The sequence below is a fragment of the Vidua macroura genome, chromosome 3 (assembly GCF_024509145.1).
Source record: "Vidua macroura isolate BioBank_ID:100142 chromosome 3, ASM2450914v1, whole genome shotgun sequence".
Lineage (NCBI taxonomy): Eukaryota > Metazoa > Chordata > Aves > Passeriformes > Viduidae > Vidua > Vidua macroura.
Window position 1 is genome coordinate 12038974 of NC_071573.1, and position 23284 is coordinate 12062257.

At 37.4% G+C, this 23284-nt stretch overlaps 1 protein-coding gene across 1 annotated transcript in view; it reads left to right on the forward strand.

The window, feature by feature from the left end:
• The window catches only part of PRKN (parkin RBR E3 ubiquitin protein ligase), a 673918-nt gene that overhangs the window by 534760 nt on the left and 115874 nt on the right, over positions 1-23284 (forward strand). Inside the window, exon 8 of the mRNA XM_053972975.1 lies at positions 16532-16593. Within this exon, the coding sequence (XP_053828950.1) occupies positions 16532-16593 (62 nt within the window). The remainder of the gene's footprint in view (positions 1-16531; positions 16594-23284) is intronic.

Genomic DNA, 23284 nt, shown 5'->3' on the forward strand with positions numbered 1-23284 from the left:
ATGGCCACATCCTGAGCTGCAAGGGTGCTGCTGCACTGCCCAGGTGCAAGGATGGAGTAACAAAGCAATGTCTGCAGAGCTGACTGTCAGCACAACACTGCTGGTGGTTTTGAACAGGCTTTCCAGTAAGCCATCTTAGGAAGCAGAGGTGGCATCATTTGGAGTGTCCAAGGGCAAAAGCAGACAGAGTGGCACTGGTCTCTCATCTCCTTCCTCATTTGTTTGGACTCTTGTTTGGGTGGCTCACAGAAAATATCATCTGAGCACTAAGTGAAAATCAAAAGGGCAGATCAGATTTCAAAGGGTAATTCAGGTCTTAGGAACTTTAGGAATGACAAAATGTTATTTCTCCATGGAAAATCAAGAGTGCAGCCTGCTCTGCATATTCCAAGAGCAGTTTTGGTTATTGTGTCTGAAAAAGAAAGTGCTAGCTATTGTTTAAATACAGAGCAGCAAGGATGGCTGGAAGTAAGGAATCGTTTGTGTGTGATGAAATGCTTGTTTTTTCCATTCTGACAAGAGTCATCTGGTTAAAGATGTGATGAAGTTTTCTAAAATCATAAAAGGAATGGAAAAAAGTAGTAGGAATTTACCCATTCTTATTATGTGAGAACTGGAGATAGCCATGCTATAAGGTAGTACATATAAGGTAAAAGGAGGAAGTTCACATGTTGCAAATTAAAATTATGGAACTTAATGCTTAAGGATATTGTAGAGACCAAAAGTATCCAGAGTTCTCAAAGATACATTAATGGAGAATTCCCAAGAGGGAGAAAAGGGATCTGATTGCATCCTCTATCATAGAATGTCTCTAAATGGCAGTGTGCAGATAAGGAGGAAATACAGACATATTTAACCCTTTTCTTGTTATGCTTTTCTCATGGCATCTGTTACTGAGCTGTGCCAGAGACAGGGTACTGAGAGAAGGATTTTATGTTAGGTTCAGTACATTTATTTATCTATAGTACTTACAGCCAGCTTCTGCTTCTCCCAAACCAAAGATACCTTTTCTTTCCCAGAAGAGGGATGAGAAGGAAGAGGGTTGAATGATTTCTACCTTTTGTGCATTGTGGAGCTTAGCTGTCCAACTCTGACATGAGTGTGTGTGTTATGTCCAGCCAGTATTGTGGGGGTCCAATTCAACACAGTCTTTTTTTGCTCTTGCTGACCTTTCAAAGATTATTTTCCCATCCTCTGCTAGCAGACAGTAATGCTAAGCACAATGATTCTATAATATTGTCAAGCCTATTATTTTGTAGCCAATACAGTGGGATTACTGAGACCTAACTTGGAAGGTAGCTTTTCAACTATTTGGATGGAGGATTGGATAGCTGAGGGGAAAAATGCAGGCAATTACTTCTAACACTGGGTTTCTTCTTTATCTAATCTGCAATTTTCTGAAATACTGCTATGTCTTTTATCAAAAAATAGTGGGTAGCTGGCTTGGAAAATCTGAGATAAGGAGTCTCTGAGGCAGGAGTAATTGGTTGTGGTAGATTGGGACAAATTAGTAGGCTGCTCAGCAAAATTGTTTACTGTACTGTGTACATGCCGCTTATTTCAGCCACTTTGGTTGTGTTTTGCTTTGTCTCTATTTATTTATTTATCTATTTAATATTGAGATTGTCAATGACATTAGCTTACTTTCTTATATGAGACTGTCCTGAAGAACAAAAACACAAAGCATTAGCCTGAAACATAAAAATGTCGCATGTCCTCTTAGATTATGCACAGTCTGTCTTTGAATGTTAGCATTAACTTTCAGTTCAGTAGGATCTGTAAATACAAGACTGAAAAAAAATGCAAACTGACACTGTGGTATATTTTTTCATTGCAAATATTTACATTTGTCTTCTGATGATATTTTCCAGGTATAGAACGAAGTAAGGAAACTATTACTAGAGTTTCTGGAGTTTCAGTTGATTAAGCACCTGTAATCTAAATCAGTTTTATATCACAACTGCTCTAATTCAGTGACCATTGCACAAAAAATATCATTGTAGCTTTCAGATGTTTGCCACCTTGATTTGTTAGGATCTCAGTGAAGATGAATATAGTCCTAATGATCTGAAGTGTGTTGTGCTCCCAAAAGCCACTTTCCATCAAAATCCAAAAGTAACAAAAATTAAAATTAAACTAGATAATGCTCCACAACCTTCAAAGAACTATAAATACATAGCTAGAAAGGGAAGACAGAGAGAGAAACAACATGTGCAAAGAATTTGTTGCAGCAAAGTGTACTTTGCATTCAAGGCCAGAGAATGCTTGATGGCAGCCATGTGTTTGACTCTCTTATAATGAGTGCAAGAGGTGTGAGCAGAATTAAAATGTCGAAATGGGTGAAAAAAACATGAATGTAGCACTCATCGCTATTACATTCATGCAACCCCTGCAATGGGCTGTTGAATGGATGTAGCATCAACGTGTCACAAGTTAGGCATGGCATACTTCTTGGTAAAACCAGTAAAACGGGAAAATTCTCAAAATGGAAAGTCACAGGTATCGGTGGAAGCAGAGATAGGAAATTGATCAGTGACAGCAACTTATAGCCAAACATCAAAAATCCTACATTTCTCTTTTTTCCTCTCCTCCCTTTTCCCTCAATACACATCCATCAAACTGCAATAGGATTTCTGCTGGCCAGTTTGTGTCTTGGAAATTGACAAGAGAGGGGAGAATCACTTTGCCCAGAATCTTTGCTAAATGACATGAAAAGAGGATTTGTGCTGCATGTAAACTGTGTAAATCCAGTCAGCTTTTAAGTGGAAACCAATTTTGTAGTGTGTAAGTATCATTGATTTGTTAATCTGACAATTTTTTTAAACAAGCTGATGTGGATTAGCCAATTCTGATTGTATGTCTCTTACAAGTCATATGAGTGCTGGATAGCTTGGTGAGTAAAGCACTAAAAATTAACCTTTGAGGTCCCTGCCTATAAATAAATTATTGATCCTTAAGAAAGAATCAGATAATCTCATTAGATATAGTTTTCTGTAGTGTGAGTCTAAATCCTGCCATACAGAATCATTTATCATAATTGACAATCTTTTTCCTGACCGGACCTAAGCTACAATAGAAAGCAAATCCTGCAGGAATTTCTGTAGAAGAGCAGCATGAAGAATTTCCAACCGATTTGATGCTTAGGGGATGTTTTGTTTCCCCTCCAAGTATTTCTAAGGGCTTTTAGCTTTTATGTGTGCTTTTATAGCTGTTTATCCAATAATTCTCAGTCAGGAAGAAAGTGTCTCTGGAATGTCATGCATGATGGTATTCTGGAGCCAGACAGAAGTACAAGGAATGAATTTCTGATCCATGACATAACAGGCACAAGTGGAAAATACATAGCAAGCAGTGTAATATTGAGAGGCAGAAGGGATACAAAGTTCAATACTTAACATATAAATGACTACTTAGAAGTACTTAACAGAAAAATTAGTTAATGTGATGTCAAAAGGTAAATGTACAAGATGAGACCTAGTGTTATTTTTTACAACTGCAGCTCAGTGATCTCCTGAAATGAAGCAAAGTCAAGGGAGCATATTAATAGCATGAGGAAAAAGAAAAAAAAAAAAAAGCTTAACCTTATCATTAGTTTCAATAATTTGACTTTCCATTTTGTAAAAGAAAAGAAGAAACAGAGGACACTCATGTCTGAGCTCTGTTTCTCTGTTGCTGGGAAAAGAGGAGCTCTACATGTGGGAGGCAGAGGGCGTTCCTCGGGGGACACCAGTCCTTACTTACTTGGCTTATCAACCTGATTAAATGTTAGCATCAAGTTCAGAGACATTGCAGTCTTGATTTCTAGTGTCTGCATCAGCATTCATAGTGACAAACTCTGTCAGTTTAGAATTCCACTAGTATAAATTTTCTTCTTTTTTTTTCCTTTGGTGATTGGAAATGATTGATGCAATAATATCTATTTTCCTCCAAAGGGAGGGGAAAAAAAAACACATGCACACCCTCACAGCCATCTGCACCTGGACTGTGTACCTGTGGGGTTTCATATATGCAGTAACTAAGGTTGGAGATTTGGTCCTACACTTATCTGTCTGTTCTGTCTTCAGGGTCACAGCTTAGAAACCCTACACTGTTAAAAGAATACAGAAAATAAAGTGTAGATGAGGGAAATCATGGGCATGGTCTAGATAGGGAAAGTAATTCAAATATCAGAAGAAATAGCATTGTATAGAGTGGCTGATTTAATGAAGATATATTGGGCTTGTTATAATGGAATTATTTTTAGTTTAAAAAAAGTGTAAAGACCATTTAATTTTAAGGCATAGCATATCTCTGTGTAAGTTGGTAAGGATCAAGGATAAATTCTGTTGCTCTGGATTAACTCAGAAATTATTCGTGGTCATGTAAGTAAAAACCAGAGGGAGAATCCTGTAGTGTGGTGTGGCAGCTGTTCTGTACCAAATTGCTGCCGTAATCTCATGAAATTGCTTGCACTAATTCACTTCAGCGTAGCGATGAGTCTGATGGCATAATGCTGAGCTGTGGGGGTTCTCTCCTGCCCTGCACATAGTAAAGCATATCCACCTCCCACTGTGCTCCTGGTCCACTGCAGCCACTGAGCTTTAGGTAAATTGTGACATCCTTGGAATTTTATCACTACAGTGCAAGCACAGCCTCCTCTGACTCATTGAAAGGGCCTGTGGCCTGTCCACCTGGCAAGGGCTGTTTTTTATGCGCAAGGGAAAAAATTTAATCAATTCTTACATCAACATGATGACTAACCAGTGCAGAATTTTCTTCAATATTTTGCCAATATTTTTAGAAACCTATGGGTTTTTAAAAATAGATATTCCTCCACCAGGTAGAAATCATTTGGTATTTTCTCACTGGTACTAGTGTGCTAGTTTTATCCCTTGTGATTAAAGTGTTTATCCCTGGTGAGTAAGAAAAGCCACACTGGGCTGGACATCAGCTGTAGAGTAAAAATGATCAGGAATTTTTTTTTTTGTTTGTTTCCTCAATTTTTTTTTAATGTGGCAGAAAGAATGTTTCTTATATTTCATAGGCAAATATGAAGTTGTGCACCAATAAAACGGATAGAGCATTTCATTGACAGATCCAAAGAAAAGCATTCTTTATAAGAAAACACTGTACTGCTAATAAAGTGATCCCAACAGCCAAGTTTGTGCTGCTTAATTTGTTTCCTCGGAGTGATATTATAATTCTGACATACTGAAAAATTGCCTCACAGAGACTCATATTGCATTTGTTGCCGAGTGCCTCTTTGATATAACATTTGTTACTGTAGTGCTTGGGGTGTCTTCAGAGGAGTAATATTCTAAATGAACCTGGCTGTATCATCCCTTTAATGTAGAGTAGAAATTTGCATTAAATTTTCAGCTTATTTCAAATGTGTTTTGCTAGCTATTCATCATGAGCAATCTGTTCAAGTATAGGGCCAGTATATCAATATAAAATCAGAAAAATCTTTAACACTTTCTCTTTGGGGAATCTCTCAGGTCTTTTCAATTCTTTTCTGTTAGATGAACAGAGAGTATTATCTGTTGTATTTATGCCTGCCTGTCAGGTTTTTTACAGTAGAAACACGAATCACTGTTTGCAGTGCAGGATTAGCCTGTCTCACACAATGTTATTAGAATTAGACCTGCCTAGTGACTTAATTACTTTTTCTTCTGTATTTAACTTTAGTTTTCACCCCACACCAGCTTTTGCACTCCCAGGAACACTCTGCTTCTTATGTTAGAGCAAATATTGAAGAACATATGTATTATTTGTCTGGATTTGCACAGACAGAAAATGAGAGCGGTATGTAGCCCCCCCTCAGTGGTCTTCTGTATTCTGAGCTGCCAGTAAAATGTAAAAAGATTGCACTCTGATGTCCTATTAGACCTCAAGACTGGAAGGACAGTTTGTATTGAACACAGGCATTTTTCATAATTATGTTGCCTGCAGAGTTGCCACCTGCCCTAATTTGATCTGATTACGGTGAAATGCAAAACTGTCCTCATTTCATGAGTGGAACTTTTCCATGTTCCCTCATAGAGAACAGCAAGATATGCACACTTATATTGCTGCTGCAAAGGAGAAAGAAAAATATTACAATTAGGCATCAATTAAGATTTGAACTCCTTTACCAGAGTGCAGGTCGCTTTTAGAAAATTGCTTCATTCTTTAGAGTTCTGAAAATTATTTTCTGTCTTAAAATCTCCATGAAAAAGAGAAAATCATAGCCATTCATCCAGATATGTCTGTACTATTCTGAGAGACATTATATATTCTGTGGTTTTTTAAAATTCTCTTTTGGTAGGATGGGCTTATTGTCCATGAACATTTATTTTTAGAGTAGCCTGGGCTTGCCTTGTAGTCTGAGTCATTTATGTAGCAATTTAAATATTTGTCTAAGCTCTCAGTGAAAGGCTCATGTTGAAGATTTATAAATGCTTCATAGATTAAAGAAATAGCATTTTTTATATACTGTTTATACAGAATGATGTCATATCCTGTGAAAAAAAAAAAAAGAAATGCAAAATCTGAAAGAAAAGTGGTGCTGTTTCTGGGTCACTGGATATTGTTTGCCATTTTCCTTTCTCCAACAGTAATTTTGTGCATGCTTATGCATGTGTGAGTAAGAGAGTGAGACCTGTATGTGTGCATCTTGGTTTTTCTGCTGATTTTTTTTAGCTTGGCATATTGATTTTCCTGTACTGTGGACAGAAGATAACCTTTATAAATTGTATTTTAATATCCTTAAACAGTAGTTTTGTAATTAAAAAGATGGAAAGCTGTGTTTTTTCTCTGGCACCTGGCCACATCTTTCTTGATGGTGCAGTGGCTTATTATATATTACATAGTCAGTGTAGTAACCTCATGTGGTAAATACAAATTAGGTGGAAATTTATTGCAATAGGAAACTGAGGTTTTGTCTATAACTCCCAAAATTATAGGAGAACATTTTCCTTAATTCAACTTTTAAAAGGAAAAAGAATAGATATTTACTTTCAAAATATGATTCTTAGGGTTTGTGCTTTACAATATTGTTTACCGTGACAAATATCTTTCTGTTATTGAGCCATCAGTAGGAAAACATTGGTGTCAACTTAAGCTTAATTTCAGCTTAGAGACCTTTTTGCAGTTCTGAATTATACTTGCTTAGTTCTGTATCCAGAAATTGGAATCTTTTAAGGATTTGCCCTTCAGTAACTAGCAAATGAAATTCTTCTGTAGTTGTTTTTGCCTTGTGTTGACTTTTATTCGGGCATAGTTGGATTTTCCCTGAGAAGACAATCTCCTCTCTCATAAAGTCTCCACCACATGCTGAAAGCTCCTGACCTCTCACTTCCCTTCTCAAAAGTACTGATCATCATCAAAGGCCAATGCCAGCATGAAGGCGGGAATTTGAGAGAACAGAGTTTTCTTTAGAGATTTCAACTACTTTTTGAATAAAAGATGAGAAAACCTTTCATGAATTGAGCTGATAGAGCTAAAAACCTAGCAAACTGAGAGTGAAGAGCTCCTTTCAGGCCAGACCCCTTCAATGAGATTTTCACTTCCATGTTTTTTATGGTAGAAAGTGTGAGTCTTCCAAAAGAAGTTTAATAATGCTCTTATATCTCAACTTAAAAAAAAATTAAAATCACCTGGTTATGGTAGGAGCCTAGACTTAGCCTCTTTGATGTAAAGAAAGTGTAGAAATTACTTCTGTTAATGAGTAAGCATTAAGAAAATGGGTTTTCTGTAAAATTTCATTTGGCAATAATCAAATCTTCCCACTTGCATGGGAAGAAGGGAGTTTCCTTTTTTATTTTTTGCTTCTGGAGCTTCTGTATGTGAGCAGTAAAGGCCATAGCTCAATTTCTCATTACTGATAGGCAGCATGGAATTTGTTGTGTTACATGAGTTTGGTATTCACTGACTTTACTGAGAATTGTGTGGGTGAATTTACACCTATAATTTAAACTGGAATATTGAGCAAGCAGATGGTACAGACTATCCATCAAATGTGTTTGCACTATTGCATGGTTGCCCTGAAGTGTCAGTCTCTTGGGCAATACTGAATATTATTTAGAAAATTCCCCCCTCGGAAAGACTCTTTCTGCAGTTTGTCACATAGCAGTGCAGAATATACAAAAAACTCCCCAAAATAACAAGCAGGGGCTTGCTGGCATTGCAGAACTCAGTGCAATTCAGGGTTTGAATGCTGATGCAACTAAACATTACTTGTTCAAGTGTGGTTTAAATGTTGCTTTAAATGTGTGAAAAGGAAGCAAGGAAGTAGGTTCTAAACTGAAATGGCAGGTCAATATTCCTGGTTTTTTTTGTTGTTTGTTTGGTTTTTTTTTGGTTTTGGTTTTTTTGGTTTGTGGTTTTTTTTTTGTTTTTTTTTTTTTTTTTTTTGTAGCAAAGATTAAAAGAAAGACCTTAGCAGAAAATGGCTAATGTGGTTCATTACTTCTAGTCATTTGGCTTTAAAGCATCATTAAAATAGCAGTGAGTAACAGCACAGTGAAAGCCAGAGTTGTGTGCAATGTGAGAAAGCCAGACCAGCAGAATTTGCTACAATCACTTTATGTGATCCTTTCCCAACTCTGATGCAGTCCATTTGCAGAATTCTTTTACAAACACTTCATAAGAGTAAAAAATATGCTCTGTGTCTTTGGACTGCTGGGATAGTTTGCTTGAGCTGAAGAACTGCTCCCCCATTTGTAGTTTTAGAGAGGTTTTTAAAGACTTAGAAGAAAGATCTTCACCATGTGAAGATTTTCACCATGACCTTACCAAGGTCAGAAACCTCTGGGTACAGAAACCACACATGAGCATTGCTTGTCATCTTCTCAGGTTCAGCATTGCCCAAGTGCAGAGCTGAGCTTTACAGTCTAAATACATGACTGCTGACTTTGAAAAGACAGAATTCAATACTACTTGCTTTTGAAATATGCTTTTTAAATTTTTTTTTTCCCAAAACCAATCTATAATATCGAAGCACTCTAATGTGTCTCGTTTTGAGCATATATTTGTACATCTACTCATCTAGATCATTGTACAGAAAAATATAATCTGCAAACTGTTGATTATTAAAATGGCATGAGTACAAGTAAAGAATCCCATGTAATTTTTTAGCTTACTTTATTTGATTTTGCTGGATAGGTATTTTTTTTACACCAGTTGTAAGGTGGCCAATACAAGAAATTTGGGTGCTAAAGGGTTGTCCCCCAATTTTCAAACATACGTCTGATGGATTTCATGATAGGGTTCTGAGTCTGACATGTGATTTTATGATTAATGGTGGTCAGTAATAATTGATGCTCCGGATGAAGCTGTGTGCCCCTGTGAATCCTCTGCATTTTCAGATTTGCAGATGTAAGGCATGGACTTGAGATGACAAGTTATTCACAGGACTGTTTTATGACCTTTCTTTTTTAAAAAATTAAATCTTTTTATACAAAGGAAGAGGTATGTAAATATAAGTGTATATATACAAATGAATGAAGTTCTCAGTTTGTCTACATTATGAAATTGTGTGGGCAGCAAGGAAAAAATCTCAATAATTTACTATTTACCAAAGTATTGCTCATGAGTGTTGTAAGAAAAATAGTGAAAATGGCTATAGTAAGATACAGTAAGTATATCCCTTCTGTAGGATCTGTGAGAAAACAGTTCAACATCTTTTCATAATGCACAAGTAGTATTCCAAATATAGCCTTATATGCTTATATTCTATAAATTACCTACTTGATATTCATCATATCTTTTTCTCTTTCAGTCAAATATTTATGCATTCCAGACACTCTCCTTAGTTTTGTCTTTGTTCACATTCACATAACATCAAAAATGAGAAAAGGTCACTTGTAACATCTAAACATTTAATTAACACAAGCACAGTGAACTCACTCCATACTTTGAAATCATGGTCAGTTCCCATAGGAATGGCCACACTGTCACCAGCACAGGGTTGCTTATCCCTGGAGGAGATGCAGAGAGCAGAAAGATGTGGGGTTTACAGCAATATTCCAGTTAGCTGAACAATTTGGAGGAGACTGGGAAAGTGACGTAACGAATTAATGCGCACTAGTTATGGTGAGCAAATGGACTCCAAACCTGTTAAGTTTTGCGTGAAAGTCTAGTCTGAGCCCAGCTTTCTTACTGCTGTTTCCACTCCCGTTGTGGTTATACTCAGTGCAGGGCTGTGCTCTTCCTGCCATTGCTGCTCACTCAACAGTGAGCTCTGTGCTGTGCTGAGTAACTTGTACTCACACCAGGAGTCCCAGTCACTGTCCCACTGTAGCTGAGGTTGGCTGTGCTCTGGATGCACACTGCTGTAACAAGCACCTCTGAGCTGCAGGATTCCCTAGCCACCTTTCCTTCCTGTGCATGCATGGCAGGCCAGCTTGCACTTCCCTGTATATATATAACTGTTGCTGTATTACAAATCCTGCCATTAGAGTGCTGCACTGCCAGATTTTTAGGATTATGTTTTTGAATACAGAACATTTTTAATACCTATACTAAAGTCAGGAAAAAAAGAAGCTAACATACCCATTAATTTTCTAAGCATGAAGTGGTTATTCTCAAGTATTTAAAACATTTTCCAGTGGCAAGCTCGGTTTAGCAATTAGCACTGTGAAAAGATATCCTTTGAAGGACGTTGAGAGATATTCGTGCATGGTTATGTTCAGAGCCCACGAAAGGGATGTACTTTTCAGAATTAACAAGTGTTGATGCAGACATAAATTCTAAGTGAGAGAAATGGAAATTGCACTGTGCTCATAATGTAAATGCTTAGCTTGCATGGAGCTAAATGTGAGGGGGAAATTTACAATTTACATGCTCCAATGTTAAGCATATGTAGAAATTATTGGAATTGCAGCTGTTGAGTGAAATTCAAATATTCTAACTTAAAAAGTCTAAAAGTTACTGTAAATCTTGCCAAGTTGCCTTAAACTCCTCACTTAATGGAAATAAGGGGATCTTTTTTTTGTGCCTGTCTTGGATGGTGGGAATTAGCCTGTGAAAGCATGTATTCCTTCTATCAACTATAAAGGAAGCATGCAAGGAATATATTAGACTCATATAGCCAACATTTTGATGCTTAAATGTATTGAAATTAATCTCAGACAACTATACTTTTTGGGGAAAGATGAAATCTCAAATGCAAAGCAGGAAATAATATGGCAAACCTATGGTAGAAGATGTAGCTCACAACCCTGCAGTGGAGATACATTAGCTTGTAACTGTGGTCAGTGAGGCATTTTGTGATTTTCTTTGACCTCTGAGTGATTCAGCCAGGGCACCTCCATCCAGGTGCTGGCAGACAGGAGCGCTGGGACAGCCCCTGCTGCGGGCACTGGGCACCTCCCTGGGGATGGGCCTGAGCACCTCTGAGCTGCAGCATTCCCCATGGCTGGGCAGGGCAGGGCTGTGGGGACATCAGCTGGACATCAGCCCGGCTGCAGGTGGGTGAGGCAGGGGCTGACATGGGGTCCTGGCTGGGACAGGCAGGGCTGGAGGTGCCATCAGGGCACTGACACTCCTTTTACTTCTCAGTTGGCTCTATTTGTAGCCCCTGCCATATTTTGCTTCCATTCAGCTATTTTATGCAACGTTAAAGGCTTGGTTTAATTTTTCCTTTGCCTTCTCTCTGAAGAACATAAGTCATACAGAGGGATAATTTAAAGAAAAAAATGAAAAGCAGAAGCTAATTCTGTCTGAGAAAAAATATGTGAAGATTTGAGTAATTAAATTTGTAGTAGTTAGAATCATAGTTTAATTACAAGTGTAGCTGAAAATGTGTGTTCAGACCAATTGAAATCAGTGTATTTATGTTAGGAGACCTCAAACCATCCTTCCTAAATCTTGCTTCTTTATTTTTCTCTTAGAGATACATGTACTTATATGAACAGATTAAAAATATGTTTATGAAGAGAATACTGCAATGTAAATTGCAGGTTTACAGTTACACATTTCTGTAGCTTTAAATGCACCTTTCATTCACAAGTACAGCACTTGGAATTAAATTATAAAGCAATATGGGAATCACATAACAACAAAATTATTAATACAAGTAAAGTGGTGTATGATGGAATGTGTTGAAGCAAATAAAAAGCTTAAATTTAAGTAATAAAACTTTAAATAGATGCAAAGAAATTACTTGTGACTTTATAAAGCTGCTGGTCCTTTGAACTGGGCATCATCCCTTCATTATTTTCCTGCTTAGACTTAGGCTCATTCCTAAGACATCAAATTAATTTTATGTATCTGATTGCTCTAACATCAGTGGAACTATGACAGAGTTAAAAGTAGTATAAAAGTATTAAATATTTGCATCAGTTTTATGTTTCTTATATCTTGCTCTGCCATCATAGCTAGCAAGAACCTGTAACAGTCACTGCAGCTGAGAACATATGAATCACACAGGTTTGAATGTAAGCTGAAAGAGGCAACAAATGAGCAATTTAGCTGCCATTTTATCGGTCTGCAGGTGTCCTCAATCCTGAGTTTTGGCTTCTGATTGAAGCCAGTTGTCCATGCTTTTGCACTGTTTCCTTTCAACACTCTTAGGTGTAATTATTATTGACTATTTTTTTAATATTCCTATTGTTTGGTTTATGTCTGTGGAAATTTCATGAAGGCTTGTACTTTTCAAGTAATAATTGGGAAGAGGGAAGTGAAAATTTTTGGTAATTGTTGAGACCATTAACGGGTTCTGTAGGACAGAGGGCATAAAAACGAATCCTCAACTCATTCTATATAAAATAGCGGAAATCTGTAAAGCACAGTTTATTTATGTCATTTGGCATGTGCTAGTTTCACATCAAAGGCTTAGAAAATACATTTTTCTATAAATGTTTGGTATGTACAGTTTGCCATTGAACCCATCAGGTGATGTACTTTACTAATAATTATCAAAGTTCCATGGGTGTTTTCATATACACTAATATGTTGGTGGATATATGGAGGAATTTGTGGGTGAGATAAAAAATAGTTTTTAATCATTTTGAGCAGGGAGGGGGTTTTTTAAGTCTCCTTATGTTTTATTTATGGGATGGTTATTTGCCATAACATTTGTCTCTAGTCACAGTGCAGGAATTTAACATAATCCAAGACTTTTTCAAAACTCACAGATATTTGGTAAAAATAGGTTACAGTGTTAGAACATGTTTTACAAAGGTCCACTTACAGAAAAGAAGAAATTAAAAATAGAAATAGGAAATATTAGAAATATGCCCAGAAATATTTAGAAAGAAAAAAAGAAAATATTTCTTTTTTTTTTTCCTGAAATTATTGCTTCTGAAATGTGACAATCTGAGATGACTTCTTACAGACAGCAGACTGTTAAGATGTGTCAGTATAATTCAATATTGTATGCATTTGACATTTCTGAACTCATTGCTGGAAAGAATCATGCCAACAGTGACATAGGTTTTAAGCTCGCTCTCTCTCTCTGCTAGTAACATCAGGACCTGTTGTATAATCAGCTAAGCAAGATCCAGTGAAAATCTGAACTATGAAAAATTGAAAACTAGGTTGGGCAAGTCTCTGAAAAACAGACTATACAAAATATTGCATTTGGAAGAGCATGCAGCAGTAGATGACTAGTAACACTTAAACATGCATATTTTTCATAGAATCATAGAATAGTTTGGGTTAGAAGGGACATTTAAATGTTATCTAGTCCAGCTCCCCTACAATAAGCAGCAACGCCTTCAACTAGGTCAGGTTTTTAAGAGCCCTGTCCAGCCTTACCTTGAATGGGGCAACCCATTCCAGTGTTTCACCGCCCTTACCATAAAAACACTTATTTCTTATATCTAATCTCTATCAACCCTCCTGCAGTTTAAAACCATTGCCCCTTGTCCTTTCACCATAGACCCTACTAAATAGTTTGTCCCAATCTTTCTTATAAACCCCCACCAAGTTCTGGAAGCCTGCTATAATATCTCCCCTAAGCCTTCTGTTTTCCAGGCTGAACAATCCCAATTCTCTCACCTTTCCTAAAAGGGCAGGTGCTCCAGCCCTCTGATCTTGGTGACCTTGCTCTGGACCCACTCCAACACAACCACATCCTTCTGATGTTCTGGGGACCCTAGAACTGGATGCAGCACTGCAGGTGGGATCTCACCAGAGCAGAGCAGAGGGGCACAATCCTCTCCATGGCCCTGCTGTCCACACTGCTTTGTATGCAGCTCAGGACATATTTGGTTTCTGAGCTGCAAGTTCTCCTTGCTAGCTCATGTCCAGCCTCTCACCCCCAGCACCCCCAAGTTCTTCTTGGCCCGGCTCCTCTTAATCCATTAATCCCCAACTTGGATGGAAGACAGAGAGGATGCATGTAAGGAGTTCATAAAGGGGAGATTATATAATTTATGTGTGAGGGCAGAATAGGATGAATTTCTGGGAAAAAAAAATCAAGGAGAATTGAGCGAAAAAGTTCTTGCTAGGGATGAAAAAGGAAACCTTCCAATTTTAAGGAGTTTAGTGAATAATAAATTGAAAAGGATAAGAAGGAAGAAAGAAATACTTGACTGAAGTAGAAGCTGTAAGGACTCCAAAAGGCAGAATGCAGTTTACTTGGTGTTCTAAAGCTAACATCTGTCAAAGATTAACAGGCAGCATTACATGAAATCATAATTATCCTCTACACTTAGAAATTCCTATGGCAGTATGCAATCAATGCAGATATTTTCGGGGAAAATCACATGCAAGAAAATATATTGCTAATTATGTAAGAACTTGAGGCTAAGAGACAGGAACCATGTTTTATACAATAAGATTTTATTTGAGACACAGAGAAGACAACATTTCTGGACTACAACTCAGGGCTCAGGTCAAGTAGTGAGACAGAGTTGGATGGAGATGTAAACCCCAGTGAGAACACAAGAAAGTCCTGTGTAGCAGTGATTCTGTGGTAGGAGTAGCAAGGACAATTAAGTGCATTGAGAAAGAGAAAGAATAAGCAGCATGGAGAAAATGAGAAAAGAAATTTAAAAGTGATACACAGGTTATGGTTCTAGAAGTTGTGGAGAATAAAATCTGATTAAGAAATAATCACTTAGACCTAAAACACACATTCAAATATGTGAATACCCTTGTGCATGAGAAAGGTGTGGGTGAAAAATAGCCTGTAAGAATATAATAGGTATCATTAAATGGGAAGAAATACTAATATTTAGTAAGAGACAATTCATTAATAGGCAATTCTTACTATATACTTAAACCTGGGCCAACTTCAAACCTTTTCTTGCCTTTGTAAGGGTTTGCTGATGAAGTTGTGTAGATGATGCATTCTTCACCTATTCTTCCTCGGAATGAAGATAAAACATTCACCAGTAAAATGTTGACTTCAGTAACATTTAAATCAGTTCCCTAAGTGGAACAATTATGCAAATACAAGACTTGTACTAGTGTAATTGTATTGTATGTCTATTGTTCATTTTTTGCCTTTTTAGTTATGTTGCTTTCTAGTCTTTTCCTTCTGCATCCCTAAGACAGCTATGCCAACAGAAAGTGTGAGTGTAGGCCATGTCTCACTGGCCTTAAGTGAAACAATGGTGCTGGTGGAGACTTCCTGATAGTTATGTGCAAATTAATTGGTATTCTTTCAATGGCAGTCATTAGGAGTGAAAGGTAACTATTTGTAGTAGCGTCAGCAGAAAACCAGGTTGATAAAGACCATGGTTCCTCCCATTTTCTGAGAGGAACTATGCTCTTAATTCCTTTTAAGAGATCTTCTCTGTTCACAAAGAGATGCTTCAATTTATGGTAAAAAGAGTAAAGCCCAGAAAGCTCTCGCAGTCTGCTCTTTCATCCCTTGTCAGGAATTAGTCTGGTAGTGTACAAAAGTCATTTACAAAAGTAGTATACAGCAGCCTTGGACTTCATTGCCAGGAAGGTAACCACAGTCTGAACAGGTCACTAGAGTGCATGGCAGCTAGCAAGACATATTCTTTCTTACTGGCTGGTACAGATGTGAAAGTTTGCAAAATTCTGGTAAATCACTCCTCTCTGCCCTGGTTTGTGTTTTAACACAGGGGGTAACAGCCATATATATGTGAAATGGGTTGTACTTGTGACAGCTAAAATTAAAGCGATCTGTGGGGCCTATTAAATCCTTCAGAGAATCAGGGAAAGCATGTATTATTCTTAGAAATGAGTCCAAATCTGTTGTGTGAATCAGAATTCAGCTTTGGGCAGCTCCAATGTTTTGATGTGAGATCCTCTTTTAACAGGCTTTTTGGCTTATACGAAGGGTTGGCGGTATCTGGCAGACAGTGCTGCCCTTTTCATCTTGCTTTTGTTTGTAGTCCTTTGGAGAAAGGGCTAAAATATTTGGAATATAACCTTTCTAAGTGTTCTTGGTAGCATGCTCAGAAACGTGGAAGGATTATTTGATAGATGGTTTTCGGTATTCTGGTGCCTGCAGAGCCATGGCTAATCTTTGTAATCTTCTTTAGCTAAGGTAATCTGTATATTCTATCATCTCTGCATCTATGTGTCTTATGCTGAAACTGCACTGACAGGAAGCTCTAAAACACCTATTTTTGTTTCTTTCCAACAGCTGGCTGTCCAGATTCCTTGATTAAAGAACTTCATCACTTCAGGATTCTGGGAGAAGAACAGGTGAGTTAGCATCTCAAAGGCAGCATCTTAATGTCATGAAAGATAGACGCTAATGAGACAGTTTCATCTCTCTCCAGGGAAACAGAGTGTATCTCATGACCCCCAAAGACCTGAAATGTGGGGAAAAAAACTATACAGGAGTTATATGTGAGAGTTGAGGTTTTTTTCATTCTATCCGTCAGCCTTGACAGGTTATTAATTGGTACAGCTGCTACCTGCCACAGTTTTTCAGCTTTTGACTACAGCAGTAAACAGACTTTCTAAAGCAGCAGACAGAGAAAAAAATCTGACTACGGGATTGGTACTTACAGCTACTCATGATATTATCCCTCCCTTTGTGTGTCCTTTTTTCTCTTTTAAAAGAGTGTTTCTCATAATTATAGCTGTGCTTTGCACTCAGAAATCTATTTCTGTAGAGGGAACTTAGGAAAGCATAAATGAAGAATGCTTTACAACATTCACAAGAATGTGAATTATATTGTCAATAATGAAATTAACATACAGAGGTATTGAGAAATTACCTTAAATTTTGAGAGACAAGGTGAATTTTCATACACTGAATTCTTCTGAAATTCAAGTTGTCTTTTTCTCTGAAGTATCCCTCCTAAGGTAGTGGCATGACTGCATGACACAGAGCTGCAGATGCTAGGGACCAAGGGGCTGAAAGCCCAGCATTAGTGTGTTGTACATGACACTATCTACATCTTTTAATGAACCTGGCACCAAGGGACTTGCACAAGGTTGTATGAGGGCTGTGACAGAGGTAGGAGCAACTCCTGAGATGTTAATTCAAAGTCTTGTTTCATCATTTTTAAATTAGATTGTATAGTCAAGAACATCCTGTTGCTTCTCCTTTCCCTGTCACTCTTGCTTTTTTTATTACAATTGTGGCTGCTGTTACAATTTCTAGACTTCAAATTTTCCTCCACAAGCCCCCCACTTCAGCTTTTATAGAAAGTCACAAGTCATGTTTCTCAGGGACTCAGCTTTGCCTTAGCAAGAAATACTGGAAGCAAAAATATGATGAGATTGAGGATTTAGGAAGAGAAAATAAATTAAATTGTGACCAGGATTGATGGGGTCAAGAGACTGATTACCTGACAAAAAGAGGGTTGAGTGAGTTGAAGCTTGGGTAGAATGAAGATATGGGGGTGTTTCATGGAAGGGGTTGGGAGTAGAAACTGTAGGGTCTGTAGTAGAAAAGTAGGGTCTGACAAGGAACCTGGACCAAGGGCTGGAAGGGAAAGACCAAATAGAGATGCTTGCTGAAGAGACTGGTAAATAAGGGAAGATCTGCAGTTAAGCTGTGTGAAGAGGTAAAGCTAAGCAGTCTAGGAAGAGCTGGACAAAAGGAGAAATTTGGAGGAAAAGTAAGGAACAGCTAAACCAAAAAGCTGCAAGTATGAGAGAGAGGACTGAATCAGAGAGACCTGACAGCTCCCCTGGAAAAGCCCTAGAATGGAGTTGTTGACTTCAGCCTGACTAATGATCACTGACAGAGCAATATTTAACTGATGGACTTTCTTTGCAAATAGTGATCATTGTCATGAGGCTTGAATTATTCCATTAGCCCATACTTTTATAAGGATTGTTGCAAATATATTCTGTCCCTACAAAAGCAGTGTTATCATGAGTCTCCTGAAGACCACAGTAGCTTTTGTTTGAAGTTAGCACACACTTTGGTAGTCAGGAAATAAATTGGTGCAAAACCAAGAGAAAAAAAAAATACATCTAAATGAAGAAATGAAGGAATTACAGGCAAAGTCCTTATTCATATAACTATCTATTTACTTCTTATATTTATTTAGCTAGATATTTGCTTTTTAAAAATATCTAAAATGTTTCTTTTTCTGTTATGCCTACTAGATAGAAAAATTCACATTCAATGATAAGACTGTTTTATTCAGACTCCTTATAATTTTAGTATTATAAAACATCATATATTTTCTTCCATTCCAAGCAATAGCCAAAGAGAAATAGGGACATGTTCCTGCTTTATATCCAATCTTGATTTATTTTTAAAGTGCTTATGTATATAAAGCTAGATTATAAAAGCAGAATGGACTATTGTGATAATCTGTTCTGATCTACTTTAGAATACACATTACATGACTTTTTTGGATTAATTCTTGTTTAAATTGCAGTATATTGCCTAGAAAAGCATCTATTCTTTGTTTACAAATCACTTGCAGACTTTTGATCCTATTATACTTCTCAGTAGTGAAAGACAAAATATTCCAAGCCTCTTTCCATTCCACCACTCCACCAACACCAGCATGATTCCTATGTTGCATATCTCCCATTCCTCAGAGTTCAGGCAAAAAAAAAACCCTGGTGTCCCTCTTTTCTTCACTGAGCATTTGTTTCCTGTAAATAAAAATATAAATAAACTGACCATATAAATGCTCATATAAAGGTAAATACTTACCATATGTAACATTTGTTGATATCATTAGGAAAGAAAGGTTTTGAGTGGCTTTCAGGATCAAACCTCTTGAAAACATATGTCTGCCTGACTATCTGAAATATCTTTATATAAATGTAAGCATTAATGAAAAACTAATGCTGAGAAATAGGAGTGTGAAAAGTTGATGATTAATATTTTCTTAAATGAGTTGTTTAATAATAAGACTGTTGTTCAAATAATCAGACTTCTTGGTAGTCTCCTGGACATGTAACATTTCCATGTATCCTGTTCTGTTAGGAACATACATTATGGGAAATTTATTCTAGGTGGAAAGTCTATCTTTTAAGGTTTAGCCAATGTCAATAAGATAGTTTTTAAAGAGGGAATCAGTTTTGGACTTTATGGAAAGACGCAATCGTAGTCTGCATGCTGAAATAGAAGAGTACAAGCTTCCCAGGTACATGATATGCATTGTGGATACCTAACCTACCACATAAAACCAGCTTCCAGAGTAATTGACTGAAAATGCAACACAAATACAGCCACAGATTGCTGCCTCACTTGATACTTGACTCTTTGAGATGGTGCCAGAGAGTCTGACCCAGAAAGAGTCTCCAGAAGCAGCTTTGTCTGGTTTCTTTTGAACCCCCTTGTCACAGACTTGCCCAGTCCAAAAAGGTTTGAACAAGACAAAAAAGAGTCTCCTTCACATGGATCCCAGGTGAAGGGTTAAGCCTGAAGCTTTCTAAATGCCCAAAGCTCTGCTGAGCTTTCTCTTGCAATTTGCTGTCACTTTTCATAATCCATCTATTTCCTCTAGCTTAATGGGTGCAGCCGAATCTCCTGGCTAACTCTTCCATTTCTTAAATAGCTGAGATACAGCCAGGATCGGATTGAAAGATTTAGTAAGTGAGGAGCTGTTGAAAAATAGCACAATGTAAGAAAGTCTCCTGCAGTAGCCATTTGCCCTGTCAGGCTGCCTGTCTCTGCAAGTAAATGTTTCTACAAGTGGTGATAGTACAAGGTGCTTACAAATATATGCTAAAAATGCACCAAATATGGGCTCTGTTCAAATACAGTGGAAGGTAGGTAATTCTACAAGACAATGCCAGAGACAGCAGAGAAAACACTCCAAGCATAAACACCACAATGTACCAGCATAGCAAGATGACTTGCAGTGAACAGTTATGGAGTCTCCCTAACGACTCTATGAGAAACTTCCCTCCTCTCCCCAAAGTGATAAAAAAAAATCTTGTTTAATTGTTTAAATGGAATATTGTAATTCATTAATAAAATAGCAGCTACATCTGAAGGCTGGGAGGGAAAACAAATAACACAAGAGCAAGCAATCTGCTGCTATACCTGAGTGCCCCCAACAGGTCACAGCACAGATGAAGCAGATGACTTCCTAGTGGCAGCAAAGGAAGCTGCTAAGTAATGTATAGCTGTGCTTCTCTGTTACATCATCTGCTCTGACAACTTTGCAGAATGTATTGGCCAGTTCCTTGATATTTTGACAGAGGAACGATCAATTTTAACAGATCTCTTCTATCAGCTGCTACTGAAACTCATATTACTGCTCACTTTTTTTTAGAACTGTTGTGAACATTTATATCCCTGGAATCTGAGCAAGCCTGAACGGGGACCATTTGTGGAGGAGGGGGTTGTTTGGTTGGTTGGGATTTTATTGTGGGATTTTGGTTTTGTTTTGGGGGGTTGGGGTTTTTTTTTTCCCACACTTCCTTGTCAATTAGGGAAAACTTATGCAAAGGAATACCCTAGAATACCCTGTTTTGAAAATCTGCAGATGCATGTCCCTATGCTCCCCAAAGGAGATGTGGGCTTGTGCTAGTTTTCACTGTGAACTGTAACTTTAGGAGATACAGAAATCAAGTATGAAATTAACACAGCATGGTTAGAGATCATTTAACATTAGTTGAGGTCTGGAAGGATTTTATATACAATGTGTGGATATGACAAGGTTGATTTTTTTTAAATTGCAATACTTGCCAGAGGATTTTTTTTTTTCAAATGCATGCTATTGAATATTTATGTAAAGTCAGTCTTAAAGTAATTGATATATATTTAAGCATTCAGGCAAAAGTAATGCCATATGACAATTCTAATTAATCAGCTGAGTTTAATACAGGAAACTGTCAAATATGATCAACAAAGTGCTTCTGAAGTATTTCTGGGTTAAGATTTTTTGATAACTACACTTGGAAGAACTATAAGCTACATCTCAGTAATTCTAATCTGTTAAAGAAAAAAAAATAAATTTTCACTGGATGATTTCTCCCATTCATAATTACTAAGCCAAAACTATTCTATTAGTATTACAAAACCTTTACCTTGACAAGTGTCATTCTTACACCTCTGCTGCTTCCCACCCAGTCCCCTGGCTTCAGCTACTGTTCAGTGTAAGTGATACCTACACACATCTCTCAGGTTTTGCCCATCTAATATCTCTTTTGTCTTCATCTCATTTGGCTCACCTTTTGGATTTGTCACCACAGTCTCATCACTTGTTCTCTAAGACTGAGCTACTGCATTTAACTCTTGAACCTCTTTACACTACCTTTTTTTTTAATAGCTGGAGCTTCACAACAAACTTTATAGTCTTGCAACTTCATATGACTAGTGTTATGCCTCTCTTTCATTCCTATGCTCTACCTGCCTGGAATGTCTCCTAACCACCTTCTTCCCTAACTCAGAGGTAATTGGGATTCATGAAAATTCCTCAGTTTTGTCTCTTCTGGATTATGATAACTTTAGCCTTTAAGTTCTTGTCATAAGCAGGATAGCTCTACATTCTTACACTTTTTGAACTTACTGTACAGTAGGCAAGTGAAAGTCATTTATTTTTGGTTCAACAGCTGAAATAAAGAATGAAGAGAAAGAAAGTAGAAACTACTTAGTCAAAACCAATTTAAAGGATTTTTTTCTGTCAAAACCAAAAAAAGTGTCATTTTATATATAATTCAAATTTCTCTTCCTCCTAGTTTTTATTTATTTCAGAGTGAAGATTTGAACCCCAGTGTTCATGATCTCAGGTACACGTGGAAGTTAGGACTTTTTCCATCCCTTGGATAGCTTTGATATGCTTTCAGGATATATGTATGTGCTCACTCTTCTGACCTGAGAATTGGGAGCCAGTATCTACTGCACTGAAATGCAGCTCCACAGTTTGCAACAGCTTCAGCTAAACAGATTTTCTTGCATCAATTACAGCTTTGATGGCTCTTCCTTGTAGCAGGAAGAGGAGTGTGCCTTTGAGCACCACCAGAGTCAGAAGAAACTGAATGTTTGTCTCTGGCATTCAGTCTATTCAGGCTGATCCCCCAAATACCTACCAGAAGACCACAAACTTCCAGTAGTTTGTAAATACAGTGCTAGCCCATACACTGTGCTCATTCCCCTTTTTTCATTGTATCATATTGCCCCTTGTATATTCAGTTTGGTTTCCAATACAACCTGCTCAAGTATCCTCTGTTCTGTATTCTCTATTTTCATATTCATCACCTTGTGCTTGCTTTCATATCATTCCACTAACTGCAATCTTTCTTTTTTTCTCCCCATTTCTACTCCAGTTTAGTTTTGTCTGTGAATTGTGGTGCACTGATACAGTTAGAGGTTTCTTACTGCTAAGTTGTTTTCTTCAAACAACTGTTTGTACCCACTTTTCCATGACTCTTCAGTCAGTCAAATTCCAGCCCTCTAGAGTTAGTTGTCTTTCTTGTCTCCTTGGGTGCTCCTGTGGTAACAAGGAGCTGATCCTCTGAACTTGCTTTTTCAATTTGATCAGGAGCCAGCGGAGAAGCCCAAAAACTCAGGAAAGATAAATTAGGGGTCCTCCATGTCAGTTCATCACTTTTTAATCTGTATTTTGGATGACACATTTGTAAGTATTTTTACTAGTCCAAGGACTACTACTGGTTTTGTACTGTAAGTTACCTAATTACATTATGGAACTAATTCTTGAAGTTTTTGTATGTGCATAATGCATATAAATAAAGTGCTTAGTCTACACTATGGACTAATAGCCTCCACAATCTAATTTTGAAACACACAGATGGTTATTTGATTTATAGGAGCAGTAAAAACAATCTGACTCCAGAAAGTAGATTTGCTTTCCTGTGAGACTCTTACATGCAGTTAAAGAAACAAGTAATTGAATTACGTTTCAGAGATTTGGGCTTTACATCTACTGTTATACTATTGTCCAAAGTTGTCTGCAAGGCTGCTACTGAGCAGCTGCTTTTAGATGTGGGAGGGGGCAGGGAG